Source organism: Varroa jacobsoni, unplaced genomic scaffold (genome assembly GCF_002532875.2).
Source record: "Varroa jacobsoni isolate VJ856 unplaced genomic scaffold, vjacob_1.0 scaffold_1406, whole genome shotgun sequence".
NCBI classification, from domain to species: domain Eukaryota; kingdom Metazoa; phylum Arthropoda; class Arachnida; order Mesostigmata; family Varroidae; genus Varroa; species Varroa jacobsoni.
The window spans coordinates 196,198-215,023 of record NW_019214308.1 but is presented as its reverse complement, the minus strand read 5'-3'; the positions used below and the strand labels follow the sequence as shown (position 1 = coordinate 215,023).

The following is an 18,826-nucleotide window of genomic DNA, read 5'->3' as shown; positions in this document are numbered from 1 at the left end:
CCAACAACTCCTGTAAGTCTCACTGTCCATCCACATAAATGTACATCCAAGTAACGCCTTCTTTGTTTCAGGTCTAAAGCAGGCTCCACTAGCGCGGCCTATAAACACCGTCCGCCGTACCACTACGGCCATGGAAACTGCTGGCTTGCCTCCGTCAATAGATATGCGCGCGAGTTGGGTGCTATAGACGCGGCTTGGTGATTCTACCGACAAAGCGTCACCGAAGGAACTAGCCGAGAAGAAGGAGACGGGACCAGGAGAGCTTAGGAGTTTGGTCCAACTCGGCTTGATGACGATGCCCTGGCGCCACACAGTGCATAATGACGGCGGTGGCAATGAAACCAAACTGGCTTTTTTGAAGGAGTACCGATCGTCGTTGTCATTAGTATCATCATTAGCGGTATCATAATCAACATCGACTGCTCAAAAAGGAAGCTGACACTAACTGGAGCAGACCAGAGCTATTTTCTTGAATTTGCTCTTATGTTGCCGTAAGAGCCTCCTGGTTACAGCCACACTCGCTTCCTGCTAACTTACCGACACAGTCAGCTATCCTCACGTGCCATAAGCGTATTTCCACCGCCACGAGCGGCAGCTGCGTCACTGTAGCCCCTCTTTCTTTCTGCTTGCGTCGCGGGATAACCACGCCGCCGCTGTACCGGCCTAAAATATGACAGAAGAGATGCAGGAGTAGGAAGAAGACTACGAACAGGGGAGCGGGAAGGAGACTACCCTGCAGCCCCTGCCTTTTCCTTTGTCACCAAAAGCACAGCATGTGCAGCTTCGCTTTGTTGTTCTATATGTGTTTTTTGCAGGAAGCCGGTTGCAATAGAAGCAACTGGTTGTTGAACGAGCGAGTAAGTGAGCCAGCATCAAAGCCGTTTGTTACAAACTATGTTTGATTGGAAAGCTTGTCATATTCATCACATTGGGAGGGACTGGGGGATCTAGGGGTATATGTCTGTACTTATGAACGAGCGGGCGCAGTCATTCATATACTGAGCTACAGTCACATCATTACCCTAGAAAATATAGGCAGACGGCCATATAATATCCCATTCGGCTGCAGGAGGCAGCTAAGCTGGATACTCGTTCGTGGTGATTATTAAAACGCAGGGCCGATGCTGAGAGATGCTGGGAATAAATCCATATACTATAGCCGAGCTGGCACGTACGGCCATTGTACAGGATCTTTTATATGGTGAGGCCAGCTACCTTGATTCTACCCAAATAACTCTTGCACGTATAACAGTGTCCATCGCTTACATACGAAAGAAGGAAATTGTCAACTATTACGATCCGCAATTTACGGCTCAATGTACCATGCATTGAACCACATACCACCGACTCGACTCAGCAAGCGTCGAATGATCATGCAGGGCTAATTTCCAGACTGAATGATTCCTATTGCATTTTCTAACACTCGATTTGCACGGCAGGACAAATGCGTTCTTAAAGCTTCCTTCCAGGCTAACGTATGTTCCCGGCAATACTCAAAAGTTACATAGTTAGATGGATCGTTACCCCAAATTGGACTAACGAAAGATGTGGTATAAGGCAGAGTGCTGAATGGGCTTCTGGTAATTGCAGACAGCCTGACTTGCAGTAGCAACAGCAGCGGTAGAAAGAGAAGTAAACAGTCTGCTATCCATACGCTGCGTTGAATACGAAACGGACTTTATGGGTACGTAGAAGCATAGAAGGAAATTATCTGAAACGGAAGAGATACCATAATAGACGAAAGAAAAACGTAGCACCATCCTTTCTTGTTGTGCCATACAAATCAAAAGCACAGATATCAAGTGCGCATCCATCCCGTCTCACAGAGGCTGTTCAGATACGTACCAGCTTAGATACATCAAAGTCATCGAAGGCTTCGACAGCGGCGGGACGCGAGCCGTTAGAAGTGCCCACCAATTTCAGGCGTGCGTCGAAAAAGGGGCAAGATGAACGTCGAAGGATCATTGAGTCTGTAGCCATTTCGTGGCAAAAGAGACAGAGCGAGTCATAACACAAAGTAGGCAAGTATATCACGATTAAAGATCATCATACAGGTTCTTTAAATTATTATTATTTTTTTTTAATTAAACAACAATTCTTCTGATTATTGCACTCAGCGCCGCTGGTACTATTGCCGCCGCAGCAAGCCCTGCTGATGCTCAATTTCACTGTCGGTAGCTTTTGGAAGAGCCTTTTAATAAAGTGTCAGTCTTAGACGCCTCGGTCCCTAGACAAAAGAACATTCCATGACGGGGCATTACATGGCAATTGCCAATAGAAGTATGGCTGTGCTGGGTCCATAAAGCTAATCGGGTGTCGAACGATGGGCATATCACGAGTGTTCTCAAGGGCCACTGTGACGTGAACCAGACAAAGGAGAGATATATGGCAAGAGTAGCTAACAGCGATTAAGGAATCATTAGGCTTCAACCTGCGTGACCATGGGTAAATTATTAACTTATAGAGGCACGTGCACTCGTTAGTATGTATAACCCTAGAATCTCTCTATCGTCAAAATAGTACACGACAAAATGCAAATTAAATTGCATGCTTGGCACGGGTAGAAATATGAAATCTAGAAAGAACAAATCATTCTCTTCGTCATTCTTTTATACTAAGTAAATTATGCAAAAATATGCTTTTAGTCATTTTCCCAACGATAATAAGGATATTTATTTAAATAAAAATTAATTACTCCTTTGGGAATAGTTATGTAGGAGTGCAAACGAAGAATTCTTTTAACTTAACGTTGACACGTAACAAGAACTTCCGAGCGAGTTCCAGGAAAGCAACGGAAGTATATTTAAGGAAACGGGAAAAGCTAATATATAAAATATCACCAGATATATTTTTCATTCGGCTTGTGACTATAAAGCTGAACTAGTCACAGCAAAAAAAGAAGGCCGAAAACGCATAACACCTCATAACTAGACATGGAACAAACGAGTCTTGTGCCGACTTGGCAGACAGCATCTTTGGACGCTGGCCAGAAAGCTTTATCCATAGTTCATTAAAAGTATCACATAAAAATGTAGCCCGAGAACTAGAAACTGGGTACCCGTTCGGGGGTCGCACCAAGTGTTCACTCGCAGTTACTATGCGTGTTCAACACAGTGTTTAATGCGCCAAAGTAGAAAATCAAACGTGAAGTTCGCTGTACGTCCGAATGTAAGACAAAAAGGTACTTGTGACAATGACTTATGCGAGTTGTTCCATGAATCTAAATAGAAGAAAGCTGGATCAAAAGTCTCGGTTTTGTTTATTACTCTCAGGCTACAAATGCTGAACAAAGGAAACTGGCCCTGTCGTAGTGATTAGAAACGAAATACAAACGAGGAAAGGCCAGCTTTCCGTAATACGGAAACACTTTATAGTGATCCAAGCGCCGTACAATCATAACTCGAATAGGCCAGTCCCTTTTTTAAATTCGGATATAAACATCGCTCACAATTGCCTCGTGTTAAGCTAAGTTTTATAAACAAGCTAGAACTAGATTCAGCCCCACACATATTAGGAAAATCCCTGTGTGAATCTCTTTCTATTCTCCTTTAATGTAACATATGGAAGCACTCGAGTAAATCAGTACAGGCCATTGAAGTCGGTGCTCGCATTGCCCGGTTACATCAAGGGCACAGGGAACAAATATCAGACGTCTGCTCAGAGTCCACCAGCTTTAGCCTTGTGGGCTCGAGCGTTCACGCCTAATACGGGACAAACGACAGATATACCTAGAAGACGGAGGCCTGACTGACAACTTAGTAATACGAGTTAACGAGCAACCCTCAAAGGCTGGCCGCTTTGGTATAAAAATCTTTCAAGGAGTCATAATAACAACTAGCCATACCAAATTATAGATTATATCATACATTTTTTTTTAACGAAGAACCACACACTCTATATGCTGTTACTCTTGAAGTTTAAAAATCCCTTGAAGTTAAAAAAAAAAGCCCAAAAAGTGTTTAGGTCAAGTGAGCAGACGACAGTTTAATAAGAGGAGCAAATCTATGTAATCAGAGCTTTTGTTTTGTGTTGATTAATGGTAGTGAACTTTCTGAAACGTTGTATGATCAAGTCCCACAGATCAGCGACGCCTGTACCCGATTATTTGAACGAATCGTATCTTGCATCCACATATGGAAACTTTCTTCAGTCCCTCGATCTTCGTAAAAATCTTTGTGTATTTAGACAAACAGCAAAAGTGCGGGTCAATGGCATTTTACCTAAAGGAATCAGCGTTTTCACATCTAATTATTTACTCTGGATAAACGGTCAACAATACAAAAAGCTCACGCCAGCCATGCACATTAGTGTATATCTGCGTCTTAGTAACATCACTGTTCTCCTGTAGCTGATAAGGACGTACCAAGGTCATTTCGATTCGTCCATCTACTGTATTAGACGCGTCAAAATATCGCTGGCCATTAAAGAATACGGCCGGTTAAACACAAGTCAAACATATTTCTTTAATCAGAGAAATACCTCGACGTACACGTACGCGTATTCAGATCAGGTTTGTTCCTGCGCATGCTTGAGCTGTCATGTAAATAACATGTGCTTTTCGCTAACGCGCCTTTGCTTTTTGCCTGATTATAGGAGGCGTGATCGAATTCGCAGGACTGGCAAATGCCAGGATCGGCACGGTGGCAAAATATATTTCTATAGAAATCGAAAAACTTGCACCTCTATTATCCATCATGTTGTACTCCCTCTCAAACTATTTAATCAACGAATTACTTTCATAATCGTTGTATATTATTTCGTTGATCACACATAATGCCATCGTGCGTAGACAATGAAAAATATGAATATCAACTTAACAAAGCCCGCCGCCAATTCAAATGATATAGCCAATGTTTAGTGTTTGGACAGTAGAAAATGACGGTGGGAAACAAATCATGCTGAAGATCAACGCAGCAAAGATAGATTGCGTGTGCAAATGTTACGAGAGCGCCCGCAGGGGCCCCCATCAATAAGAAATTAGTTTAGGTGAGGAACCATTACCCAATGATACTTCCGTGTCCAGTGTTCTTTTTGGCCCAACACGGATAGCCTTGTTATATAGTTTATTTCCCATTGAATATACGACAGTAGAAGTAGTCTCTTGACTCCTCGACGGCGTGTTCCATCTCATTACTCAAAACGATTCGAAAATGGTGACCAAACAGGCTAACTAGCGCATATAATTTGTCAAGCTTTTGCCATGTCAAACCACGGATCATGTTCCCCATCTTGTTAACAGAAGCAGAAGCACCTTGAGTGAAGCTCGTTTATTTCACGGCCCAGTAGAAATTGCGGCGGCGGCCGTATTGGTAGCGCCAGCCGTGGCAACATCCATGGCACTGGCCCATCGTCGCCGAAAAGAAAGTCTTCCACGAAGTCATTTAGATTTATAAATTCAAATTTCGTCTCATGCGTGCCGCACCCGCGTAAATTCGCTTTCTTCGGGGACCACTTGGTCCGGTTTTCGGCATAGTTCTTACTGCATCCGCGCCGTTCCCTTGCGGCGGTACTACCCTGATTGCAACCGCTACTGCAGAAGTAAATGCCTCGTTTTAACCTTCTAAAAGGAGCCCTATCCGATCTTTAGCGCGCCATTAAACCAACGAACCCACCCCCGCGATCCCGAAGTCGAAATTACCTTAAGTTTTTCTCCAAACCCCTGATATGAGGCCTGTGTGGAACAGCTCAACGGAGCCAAAAGGTAGAAGCCACACCCAGCGGTTGCTGTGTCCCAATTATCCTTTTTGCCGCAAGAGCAATCGACTCTTCAAATACTGCTTTGGGCATCCCCGCCTATCAGCAGCTCTCGGTCGTCCCTGATCTTTTCCTAAGCTTAAGCGAGAGACGCAACGACCAATTTCTCTGCTCACACGCATCAGAATGTACACCTTTCCTGTGTGTCACCATTCCGCACACGTTTCAAAGAAGGAGCGCGCCTCGGACGCTGAACAATTGTTAGCCGTTTGGCAATATTGCTATTTGTTGTCAATGAAAAGTAAAAGAAACGTCATACAGATATTTAAAGGCAATAAGGAAACGAGGAAAAAGCTAAGGTGAAGCAATACACTTTGCTTTAAAAAAACAAAGCGATAAAACGTGCATTCCGCCCTTGCTTTACGATTTCATTGTATTGATAATGTCAATATACGGCCATGTAGGTACGCGTACAATATGAAAATATGATCGCGATGCACGAGTATTCTATAAATGATGCACGTAGTCCGGAATAATTGAAACGTGCCCTATTTTTGTAGCAGAAAAACCAAGAAAAAGGGAGCACAACACCCGTACGGATATAGCAGTCATTCATAATATCACTATAGGTAACAGGATCTTACTTGGTGGTCAAGTAACAAAGAAGCAATTTAGGGGTGCCGACAAAACAAAGCTTGCGAAATGTGAAATACTTATCTAATAAAAAATTACACACCTCCACGTTATTGCCGATCATGAGAAATTCAAGATCATACGATAGACAGCGGCTATCAGATGATGATTTACATTTTATTCTAGCACATTGTTCAAAGGAAACCGGTGAAACACCAAAAATGTAAACAAAGAATCAACAGTAACATACTTATGTTCGTGTCTATACTATACAGAAACGAAATGTGTTCTATAACTTAGCAGCATTTTGTATAACACAAAAAAGTATAACAAAAAAAAATCACTAAGAATTATTTAAGTTGTTATTAGTTACGTTGTTCGATACATCAATTCCCGTGGCTCTAGCAAAGAGAAGCTCAATTGCCGTTCATAATTTGATAAAAACATTGGCTAAAACTGCTCGTAATTTATTTACTTTAATGGTTCCAAGGATATTTCCAATTCCTCGAAAATCGAACACTGTCACATAAGGATGCCGAGCTTTGCATAGAATGACACTGAGCGGCCAATACCTACCTACAATTATAGTTCAGCTACATTCCGCTGTACAGTTTCGGTACGCAGGGTGTAAACCACCCCGATCTCCAATATCCAAGGAGCCCCTTCTGACTCATGTCCCGTTCAAAAGCCAGGGACAGCAGTCCAGTATGAACGGATATATGAAATTGACAGAAAATCGAAATCTAGATCAATTTTACGTACCAGGTTCTTCTTCGTTGTGGACATTGTTGTTGTTATTATTACTATTTGTATTGCTCTGTTGCGCTACGGCCGTACTTGCAGCAGAGGCGGCGCCGCCGCCGCTACTGGCGAACCCCAAGGCCGCTAAAAGCGACAAGGCGGTCGCCAAAGTTTTTCGGCCGCGGCCCAAACAGATCTTCATTCTTCTCTGGACCGCTCGTCGCCTTCACGGGACGACGATGTCGTCCACTCCCCGCTCCAGGAATCTCCAGGCTAATCCAGCCGGCAGCCAAGCCACCGTTCGGTCAAGCAGCTCGAAGCAGAGTCACATCTGGAAGACGTACGATCACAAATCGAATAATGATAATAATCGCAGAACAGCGGCATCAGCGTGTACACAAAATAAAATAATCTGCACGACAGAAATAGAAAACCAAATTTCGACATATTAAAGTAACAGTTTCACCAATTTAGCGTCTGCAGACGCACTAGCGGAAGACCAGCATAGCCTGGTCAGCTTCCAGCACTGCACGTATCGCTAATATTTACAGCGTACGAATGTTCTAGAATTGGCGCGCTTCTACTTACGCATGTTTCTCTTTGTTTGTTACTGGGTCGCGACTCTTTGTCTGAGCTTTCCTTCATTGGATACTTTGGATTGCTGTCCGTTCGCACTCTTGCAGCTACCCTTTCACCCTCCCGTACACTGTATCCTACATTGAAATGAAGTACAACACAGCGGACCGTTGAAGCGAGTCACTTTAGTAGTCGACACTGTGGTAACATTCAGATAAAGGAAAAACCTGGTTAGTTTCGGATATTTCGTCTTGGTTTGCGTTCGCCGACCCTATGAGTCTTTCGTTGACTTGAAAGTGTTCTACCGGGCACGGTAGATCGAAGGGAGCCTTCGCTAATGCAAATACGTAACACCATCATTTTCGATCCGGTGGGCACCGGCCGATGATCGAATCCCAGGGCAATCAGCCAGTGTAGTATCGCTGCGTGTTTCTCGTTGGACGGACGCCTTATATATGTCGTGTGGCAACGGTTTGTTACTGGTGGTTAGCTTAGCGTAAAAGACCCGTATACAGTAACTCGGAGCTGAGGTGAACGACGTTGCCTGGTCTGGTCCAGTTGGTCCACTGGGCAGTTCAGATGCCCGCGGATAGCACCAATAGCAGCACTAAATCTGTTCGTTGTTACCTAGTCTGTTAGTGCTCCGGACAGCCAGACCCGACATTTAATGAAGGGGCGGTCAGCCGTTTAAAGAGAACGAACGGAGGGGATCTTACACGGGGAGAGGAGGCATGCCACACAGGTAACATGACAAAGGCAAGCATGGCTTGACACAGCGGCAACTGGTCAACCGACGATTGGCCGCTAGGCCGGCAAATACACAGGGACAGACCGTATCGCACCGCGCATCTTTTGTACAACTTACAGGACACGCAGCTGCGGCCGCCATCCCGACACCTGCGTCGCCACCGGCATGAAAGCCAGCATTACTATCAGCAGAAGCCCCAGCAATAATATAGCATACAAACGGCTGCCCATCAGCGGCCAACTCATTGAAGTGGGCGCTTAGCCCCTCGTGCGTGTAAGCCAACCATACCTGGTCGCGGTAACCATAAACGCCGTGATGGCGGGCGAAGGGTCATTTGCGATGGCACGCTAACGCCATACAACGTTCTCGTCTTACCATTACACTACACACACTATGTGTCACTCAATAATCTTCGGTCTGCTGCTTCCATATGCAATTTTTGTTTGTACACGGACGCTTACGAGAAGGCGCACGTACATATACATAGGATACGACACAAAAATAGGGCTATCTTCCGCGTTTTTAAGACTGTGTCTTAATAAAAATGTATTTCAATAAACTTATCTAGAAGTGACGTTCCTGACAGTCATGTTTATTCAATACGACTATTAATGGCGTGATTGTTGTTTCCATTCGGAACTGAATAATAATTTTTAAGATAGCCCTTCTTTAATTTGCAGTAACCTTTCTAACAGTAATCGTGTGTAGGGCAACGTTGCTAGGTATAAACCTACTAAAGTGTTGGTCCTACATACGTTACATATGAAAAAATTCCAATGGAATACAATTTTGAACTGATAACAGGCCAAAAGTTCGAAGTATGCAAAAACCAAGAACGGTCCAAAATTTAAAGAGGCACAAAAAGTCTAAAAAAACTACTGAAGTTGACCTAAACGCTAGGACTAAAAATTGAAATTCCTGTATCCACAATAGCCGTTAATTTTTGTTGTATTAAATTGCCATGACGAAGTCGAACGACCAAGCACCTTTTCCCCTCTAGAAGAGAAAGTTTATGTTTTCTCACAGAGTGCAACGTTAATTTGGTTGGTAGTATGCCGGCGGCAGCGACTTAAGCCACATTTTTCATCCATGTGAAAAAAAACCCGCACCAGCATCTGCGAAGCGGCCAGAAACATCTTCCGCGCTTCAATATCATCAAGTGTAAAAATGTACATTTCCTGTACAAATTCTGATAAGCAAACAAGTGTGACATGAAAACGGACATGGGCTAAAATTAGCGGGTTGCGCCCATATATATATATATATATATATATATTTTTACTTTTTTTTTTGTTCCACGTCCGGCACTTAAGTATTACATCACACGGTTGGTTTCTTTTAATGCGAGACTAAATGTGTCTGTGTCCGGATTTGAACTTAGACCACCACGCGTTTGTAAGTTCAGCAGGCAAACAGATTACCTAGGTTATCCACTATACTATTACGGGGACATACATCTCTATCGTCAAAGGATATCATGAAAATGACCCGCGGACTGTTACTAACTTGCTGTTACAATGCTTGGTGCATGGATCCGGAAAGACTTCTAGTGTTTCAGTTTTTTTTAACCCTGAGAAGGCGAAACAGTAGAACTGAGAAGTGCAAGCCGTTACACCACACCTCGAAAAATTGCGTTTGGCCTACTATCATCCGTCTTTCCATAAAGACGTAATAGGCGTTGGTGCCTGGACTAGAAGTTGTCAGTGATCAGTGTCGAGAGTCTATACACGAAGAGGCCGGTCGGACCCTTACCTTGAGTGTCGTTACCATTTAATATTTCTACATGTTACTGCATGGCTTTTTCGTCTCTGTTATCCTAAAACAAATTTACCATTGTCAAAAGCGTGGTCAGCTCCAATGGATGTCCCTACGGTGGAAATCCTCCAAAGCAATACGCCCTTGTTTTTTTGTTTTTCGCGCGCCGACAATGGTAACTCTGCGTTGTCCAACCTATTAAATTGGACAACATAAGATAAGACAGGGACAAAACGGCTGAGGAATCAAGACTGTCAATCTCGATGTGGTCAAACTAACGCCATTGATTTGTTATTAAATAATTGTCACTATTACCATCTCGTGGTGCTGTCATGTGGAATTGCCTCTCTGCTGCCAGCGCGATAGCCAGATTGAGAACTTCAAACGAGAGTTTTATGTCTTTCAAGGGCAGAAAGAAAAATAAAGAAAAAGCACGAGACGCGAAAAGACCTCTCGTTGAACACTTTCGTATGTCTCAGCTCATTGTTTCGCCTGCCCAATTGATTTATCCATTGCTTTTTATGATTGTTGTTGTTGTTCTTACTGCAGGTGCTCTTGTTGCTGCGCCTGTTAAGGGGGTTGAAACTGTACTGGGCTACCGGTTCCGATGACACTGGGTCCGATGCGCAGAAAATATAGCAAATCAGTGTGCACAGATTACCCTGTTGACGATTAGTATCAGACTAACAATAATAACCAGTCAATGAAAAACTTAATTCGATGACTTAGTTAAATGCTTTCAGCCTCGATGAGCCAGGAGCTCTGTTCTAAGATTAGTCCGAGCGGTATTTTTCCTAGTGTTTTCACCAATTTCTCAAGGCACAAACGCTGTGCGGGAACTTTCTCTTCGTACGCAGTTAAGTATATAGACAGCGTAACGCACAAGTTCCATCCAATTCGAAAGTGAAGGATGTCTAAATTTTTAATGGGGTAACCCGTTCTGGCTGGGCGAATTTGCCCGACTTACGTCGATAGATATATATAGAAAGCCAATAATGAGACACAACGTATTGTTTTACTAAAGTCATAAAACAGATTGTCGAAACACTTTCCCTACACAAAGTTCATCCAGTCGAATCCCACTATGTTTTAGCCGTTGATGTTGATCCGGCTCTGTCTGCTTTCGCAAGACAGAAGTATTTCTGCAGCTTCTGTACTGCTATTTCTAGTTCTTGCTACTTCTTCGCCCAGACGTGGGCGATCATGGGGCCGGCTCGATTGAAAGCCACTGACCGCACACCCAACTGCCGAGATCTGCCGATAAACTGCGAACGGCCAACCGGTTAAACTAACTCGTCACTTCCTTAGCACGGCGTCACCGTGTAAGCTAGTCGGGTCGCTCGTCCTCCTCGTCCATTCGGCTCGTAGTCTCACAACGACCCATCTTGTCGTGGCCAACTGGCTGAAGCTTCTGGGATCTAGCTGTTCAGTACTTTTTGCCCTGTTCGTCTCCCTGTGCCACCAAATGTTTGCTGTTTCCCGCTTTGCGAGCTCTCCAATGGATGTAGGCAAGCGAAAGTAACATCTTTAATACAATCTTATCCAACGTCACCTTAAAAAGCCACTCGCAAATTATGAGCAGCTGAATCGAAGTTTCACTGCGTATGATATATTGTATCTTTTATCTACTCTACTACCGACATCAATTTATCCATTGGCGTCAAACAAATGTACAATGTGCACTGTCGCAGTAGTAATACGACTATATTCTTGCAGGAACTGGCTTATTGCGTAATGGAAACCAAGCGGGCAATAGGTAGAGAGAAGGAGAGCGAGGGTGTTATTGGTCAGTATAGGAAACGTTGGTAAGCTTATGCTGAGTGAATCATTCTGTGATTCGGCAGGTTTTTAACTTCGAACACAGTGAGACCACAAAAACAATATACTATTCTATATAATGAGCTTTGCTTAATCTCATCTATCTAATATGCACTGTTGATCGAAGTGTTTCAGATGCTGTAAAATGGCCGGAATCAATATTTGCTGATTAACTGAGAACAAATCCCACACCGTACTTCATAATCAAAGCAGTTTCATTTAATAATAAGCAAACCAGGATTATATCGGATGATTCTAACAAAATAATGAACCAGATCTGTTTTTTGCCAGAATCCTAATTCTAATGAAACAATCATCTGAGCTGAAAATAAACAATTTCGCCTTTAAAAGTGGTCCACAATACACATGACCCAAACTATGAACTTTTGTTGATTGAACGCTTCTGGAACTTGTCTTCCCTAGCCGCGATACCCTTAGCTCTTATATGTAACGATGAGACGTTTTGTGCGGGTTAAAATTGAGTGTGCAAAAAAATAGCAGCCTCACTATAGGCACAATGGAGCAAAATTCATCTTGAGAGATGCTTTCAAGAATATAAATATACATCCGCTACACCTACGAAGGGGAAGGACGTGAAAGATGGGAAATCGTGAGCGATTACATTGTTGGCCCATATGTTGTTTGTAGGTTCACCTTCAAACATCGGATCTTACAGGAACGACGAATTAATTGAATTTTGACTAAATTATATTGTCTTTCATTTTCTTGCCTACAAGTAATTTGTAATTTTTCGCGTGCTTTCGGTTTTCGCACCACGTTGAATTCAGGGTGTCTTTAAATGTTTCGAATTTTTCGTCCAATACTGCCATTAGGCACCTTGGCTCCAGCCACGAAACGACGTACGCTCGCGCCCGAGTTCAAACCCAGATGACTTCTTCAAGTCCTTCCTTCAGATGACCTTCAAGTTTAGCAAGGAAACACGTAACCCACCATGCCATCACCGAGACGAGGTCAGGGTATCTAGGAAGCTCATTTACTTTAGTCCACAACTGAATGAAACCATAACAGAATATCAACAACTCACTACGAATCTTGAAAAGTTTATTTGTCTAGTCAATACAAATTATTTTCACTCTATAACGCAAACCATAACACGAGGTGATACAATACAAACTCGTGTTTATTCTTGTAATAATAATGCTTTTGTAAGTTGCGAATTGCAGGTGTACGGGGAGCCGTGTTCGCGTACTTTGTTTTTCTCAGGTAACTTTGCCAATCTCTGACAAGAACGGGTAAGGATGAGGTTGTAGAAAGGTTCAGGTCGTTTTCGCTGACCTCAGTCAAATAAGCATCCAGTTCTTTTTGTCTGGCACCAGCAGCACAACCATATACAAATTGATCAAAATCGAGAAAAAGCTACCCCACGGAACAACAAATGTATGAAGTGCGCTAACGAAGTTTTTTTTGCATGAAGGCTTCATCTTCACTTATTCTCCTGTTCGCTGGGTGACTTTTCTCAACCGTGGCTTCGTGCGCTACCGTTACAATTGCCAGCAACAGACGCTATAGACATCATCTTTGTCACTACTGACACTTGCAAGGCATCGCGCGTGGTTACGTGACACTGAATGCCGGCGGCGAAATACGGCCGTTGCAATACACAGTCAACTACGTGAAAGGGTAGCAAAGGTTGAATGGACCACGGAAATAATGCCGACTTCCCCCCACTATGACGAAAGAGATCCCGGGTACGCGCGTTGCAGAACAAGCAGCACTCTAAATCGCCCCTCAACATCTACCAAAATGTAAATCTATAAACGTAACATTGTGGATTTTTACTTGCATTTAATTTTGTTCAACTGGAGTGGCTGCAATTACTGTCGTCGGCCTCATGGCCGATGCCATTCGCTCACCCATTCCTAACAAAATCTGTTAATTTCTGCTTCTTCCGATATGGCTGTGTCCGGTGACACGATTATAGCACGTTACGTTGGACATCCGGCAGTAGTAATTGTATGCCTCACTGTTTGGCCGTTTCGTTGTAAAGCATAAGTGACTCAAGGATTCCTTGTCATTTCGATTCTCCAAGAAAAATAAATTCTATTTCGTTTGTCTGCCGGCCCTGTAGGGGCAGTTCGACTTGGTGATAACGACCGCCAGGGCCACGTACACCCCCCACCGAACACATCGCTACTCACTAATCGGGAATGAAAGAGAGCGTCAACTCAGAAGAAGCCACAACAGCAGCAGCAAAAGGAGCAGGATTCTATAGTCGAGATCACAGGAAACAATGACAAGGACAACGACGACGACGAACAAATTCTGCAATCGAATTTTAAGAGCAAACGGGCGAGTGAACGCACGGTCGGCTCGAAGCGGCACTACCGCCTCTACAAGCGTAAGCATTGTTCATAATGACAGCCAATGTCTGGGCGGCAATAATATCGACCACTGCCGCCGATCCCGTACCACTGGCAGCGCTTCTGTTGTGGCTTACCGCTGCAAGCACAAACTGCTATAGTGAGTAGTGATAGTAGTATAATAAACTATTTTAGGGCAGCGCTGGGTTCCAGCAGAGAAAGCATGTGCGATGGGGACAACTATCCCGATTACTGAAATTAGCTGTTAGACTGCCATGAAGTCGCAATGTGAGGAACGTTTACATTGTTGCAACAGCTTTGTCTACCGGCAGTAAGTAGCGACACCTGTACGAGTGACGGGAGAGGATGTAACCAGAAGGTAGCAGTCGATGATGTCGCTTTTTGCTAGCTAAAAGTTGGACAGCGTGAAGGACCTTTTTGTTGGGCCTCATTGCATGGGCGAGAAAGTGCAATACGATGAAAATTTTCAAAGGAAATCAAATCTTTCCAAAAAACGAGTAGCATAGAGCCTCTAAGGTCATAAACATCGCACAATCATTTCAGTTTTCTGAGACCTATATTAAATCTAGTTAATGCTTCCTCTCGGCTACTGCAATGTTGACTGCACCCGCGCAGAAAATAACATATCATGAATATTCTTCAGCCATCAATGAACAGCTTAATCACTTTCATTGCTTCGAAACCGCGCCATTGAATGCTGTGACCAATTCATATTTCAAGTTTTACGTCCTGTGTTATTACTGTTAAGCTTTGCTTCAAAGAATTAGTTTTGTTCAACACGAAACGCAGCGTGCTTACTACATTTGGTTTCGAAACTAGGCAGCCTCATGCGTCCCCGAATTTAGTGTCCAAATACATCACTATCACGAAGACCCACATACTACGGACAATCGAAGTTTTATGAGGTTCTTAAGTATGTCTGTATAGCTTCTGAGTTTGTCCAAGCAAGCAGGGATCGGACGTGTGCGGCAACTTCCAATGGTATAGTAACATACGAATAACATATCGACGTTTCTTGTCATAAAGATACCCATTGGTTCCATCGTCGTCCATTCAACGTATAGTAGATTAGCTTATCTGTGGGAAAAAGACGTAGACCAGCGCGTATAAGTCTGTGGCGGCCGGAACATCTTTAGGCGAAATAAGGGGAAAACGAAGCAAATCGATAGCATGAAGCCAAAGTCGTGCTTTAGTCACCTCTGTCTGGCAGTCTATCATCGTTAGCAAAAACAACTGAGTCAGATGATCCTTTATTCGGCGTTTGCAACCCTTCACCGTCATTTCGGCAGCAGCCATAGCCGTTTTATTTCCGTTGTCCCTCCGACCCCTTTCTTCACTCTAGTACCTTGTCACCGGAGTCCTTCTTAACGATACGTAAGTAATAGTGCTGCTGGCCTAGCTCGTTCTTTTGCCTGACTAAGCTAACCATGTCAGAAAGATAGGAACAGCTTCACCTCCATAACCCACAATTCCCCCGTAAGATGTTCCATTCATTTCGCTCTGACCTTTTCACTGCAGTCATATCTCACGTCCAATCGTAAAGCCACATGCTATACCGACACGCAGGGTCACAGACATAGCATAGATTCATTGCAGAACCCACTCAGCGACAGTCCGCAACGCTTCACGTTGCTTTGAGTCAATATGAAGCAGTTTCGCTGAAACCGCTGAGGGTGCCAGAGCCAGTTCGTTGTCGTCACCATTACAGCGACCGTTCACTTAACCTTCTGTCGTCTCTCATCATCATCGTCATCTAGCTTTTGCATCTTCCATCTCTATCTCTGCCTCTTAATTCCCTTGGTTTCTTTATCTGGCGCTGCTTGTCACTCTTCTTTCTAAAAACTGAATTCCAATTTTAAATTTGCCCTACGCGCTATCTACGCACCTATCGCTTTAAAGCCATGCAACGGTCCTCCCTCTGTGCTGCTTCCGGACGGCCTTTGGTCCTCTATCAGCTCTCAACGGATTGCCAGCCTTTTTTCGCCTTCAACTGCTTCTTCCGCCTCCTTGCTTGTGACCCCTGCCTTTAGCAGGGCCCGCGTCCGCCCTCCATCCAGAGGTGCTCGCGCCATCGGCAACACAGGACCGCCAGCAGGGTTGCATCAGCAGGAGTACCATAAGCCCAGCGACGGCTGGCTACAGTTGCCACAACATCGGCACTGTATAACTGCCGTACGCAGAAAAGCAGCTGTAGCATCAAGAACCGAACTGATGCCAACCTCTACGAACGCTGCAGTTTCTACCGCGACTGCTGAATCTCAAGCAAAATGTTCGTTTGAATCGAAAACCACCAGGTTCGAGGCCTTGGTACAAGCGCCAGTCCCAGACTCCCTTCTTTGTATGTCCCCTCTTTCCCAACGCGACAGGGAAAGCCAGAGGCGCCGACAACTTCAGCAGCGGAGAGGCTATAAAGGCAACTGAAAAATACAAACTCTTCTTTTTTCGTCGTCGTCGGCTTCCCCTTCTGCTGTTGCTACTGTTCCTTTCAGAGAAACAGAAATTGCGGGTGGTTGTGTAGCAAGGAGAAGCATTTCTCTATTCTTCTTTTTTCAGTTTGACTTCAGAGACGAAGCTTTTTCACCAGTAGCGACGATGGCTACGGGGCAACGGCTGCATCAACTTAACCAATAATGAAGCCGCATGTCAGCCCTCTGTGAAATTCGCAATGGAAGCAACAGAGCAGTCAGTTCTATCGTGAATTGTCACTGCTGGTGCTGTGTGATACTGGCAGTGCTAGTGCAAAACAGAACAGAAAACAAAATGGACGCACCGTCACAATCGACCAGGCCACTGACAAGGAAATGGCCCCACAAAATCGGACTAAACCCTCTAGGAGTTTGTCCTTTCACATTTCTCCTTCACTTATTTTTACGTCTTCTTTTCTCTTTCCTCAATGTTTACTCCTATCAGTGCCTTTTTGTCATTATTTTACTGCGCGAATCTCCGTTTTCCGGCGATTGCAGTGGTTTGGCCCCAGGAATAGCCGTAGGGGCTTCATGAAACTTTACAAGTTAAGTCTCCTCGTTTTTCTCCTATATTTACCAACTTCTTTTTTGCCGCTCGTCCTCAGGCTTTTCTTTCTCCTTTGAAGTAATCGCCGTCTAGAAAAAACAACGCTCAAAGCTCATGAACAGGTGATTTCTACTAGGGAGAAAAACGAAAGGCAGGCCGCGTACGATGGCATAAGACCACGAGGAGAGACTAAGTTTATAGATAGTAATATCTAGGTATGCCTCCTTTTCTCGTCCAAGTCTGCCCCCGCCAAAAAGCCCCCTTGCAAGAGATTCCTGCCAGTAGGACACAACTAACCTGTTTTTATATCCCGTTTACCGCTCTAGAGAAAACCGATATACCTTTACCGCATTTTCTTTGCTTGATCTCATAGGAAAAGAATAAAGAGGATAAGCTCAAATAAATATATGTGTACATCTGCCCTGGTATACTAGAAGTTTTGTCTTCTGTTGGGAGCCACGGCTGAATATTTGCGCACACTAAGTGACATCTTAAAACTTAACTGAATATGTGCAATTCATTTCTTGTCACCAACACCAGTTTAAATTTATACCCCAGTATTTCCCATGTAACGTTTGTTCACGCGTAGATCTTGCTACTGTAAATATGCTGGAAAAGTAGTTCTGGAAGCATCTTATTCCCGGTCAAACGCAAGAAGTTCCTTAGATATCAAGTTATAGAATCAGAACATGGACCAGATACTTTCGAAAGAGAACCGCCTCGTACTACGCTGCTCTATGATTCACTGAGCTGAAAATTGTTCCTTCAGAGCTAGATTCTTTGTTAGACGCACGCACATAGTTACCGTTCCACCCTCATTTCCGGCGATGAATGGGAGCAAATCTAATAATCTTGCTCGCATCCAACAACTAGGGGGGTCCCGCTGTTCAATTGTTGTTCGTAGGACCCTGCTGAGCAGATTGCCTTAAATACGTGTGTTTATCGAACACTCACATTCACCTGTATGTATTAAGTACGACTGTATGGTAACTCCGTTCAGCTGTAATTCGTTTAGGATCACTCTTCTTTCTCTATTTAAAAAAAAAATGTTTTTTGGCTCTCGTCTAGTCCCGATGGAAGCAATCTTAGTAATTACATGGGGGGCGTGATCGGCACACAAAACAATAAGGAACACCACGATACAGTGGATACCCAAGGGTCAAATGGCTGGAGGAAGTAACCGGCGTACGTATGAAAGAGACGAAGCATGTTGATAACTGATAACGTTTAAACCCATAAATCTGAATGTGTGCCAGTACACAGTACAATAAATGATAATAATTTTCTTAAATATGGGGCAAGTACATCACCAGAAACTCGGCAATAAACTTGCAAATTTCGAACGCACTTATATAATGACTGTAGATGATGTCTGAAAAAAGAACGTCTGGCTACCTATTGCATGTTTATGTTTTAATTGAAAATCCGCTCTTGTATATCACTAATTATCGAAAAACATCAAAGCACGGTCGTACAAGAGTTATATATATATATATATATATATATA

The 18,826-nt window shown here is 43.8% G+C and overlaps 1 protein-coding gene across 3 annotated transcripts in view; it reads right to left on the bottom strand.

The window, feature by feature from the left end:
- The window catches only part of LOC111269681 (low-density lipoprotein receptor-related protein), a 47,804-nt gene that overhangs the window by 16,638 nt on the left and 12,340 nt on the right, over nt 1-18,826 (bottom strand). The window contains exons 2-3 of one of the 3 annotated variants that reach the window (XM_022849466.2): nt 7,657-7,842; nt 7,090-7,399 (exon numbers count right to left, since the gene is read on the bottom strand). In XM_022849466.2, the coding sequence (XP_022705201.1) occupies nt 7,090-7,270 (181 nt within the window). In that variant the 5' untranslated portion in view covers nt 7,271-7,399; nt 7,657-7,842. Of the gene's footprint in view, nt 1-7,089; nt 7,400-7,656; nt 8,357-18,826 lie in introns of those variants that run through there. The other 2 variants (XM_022849465.2, XM_022849467.2) reach the window with 2 other exon arrangements.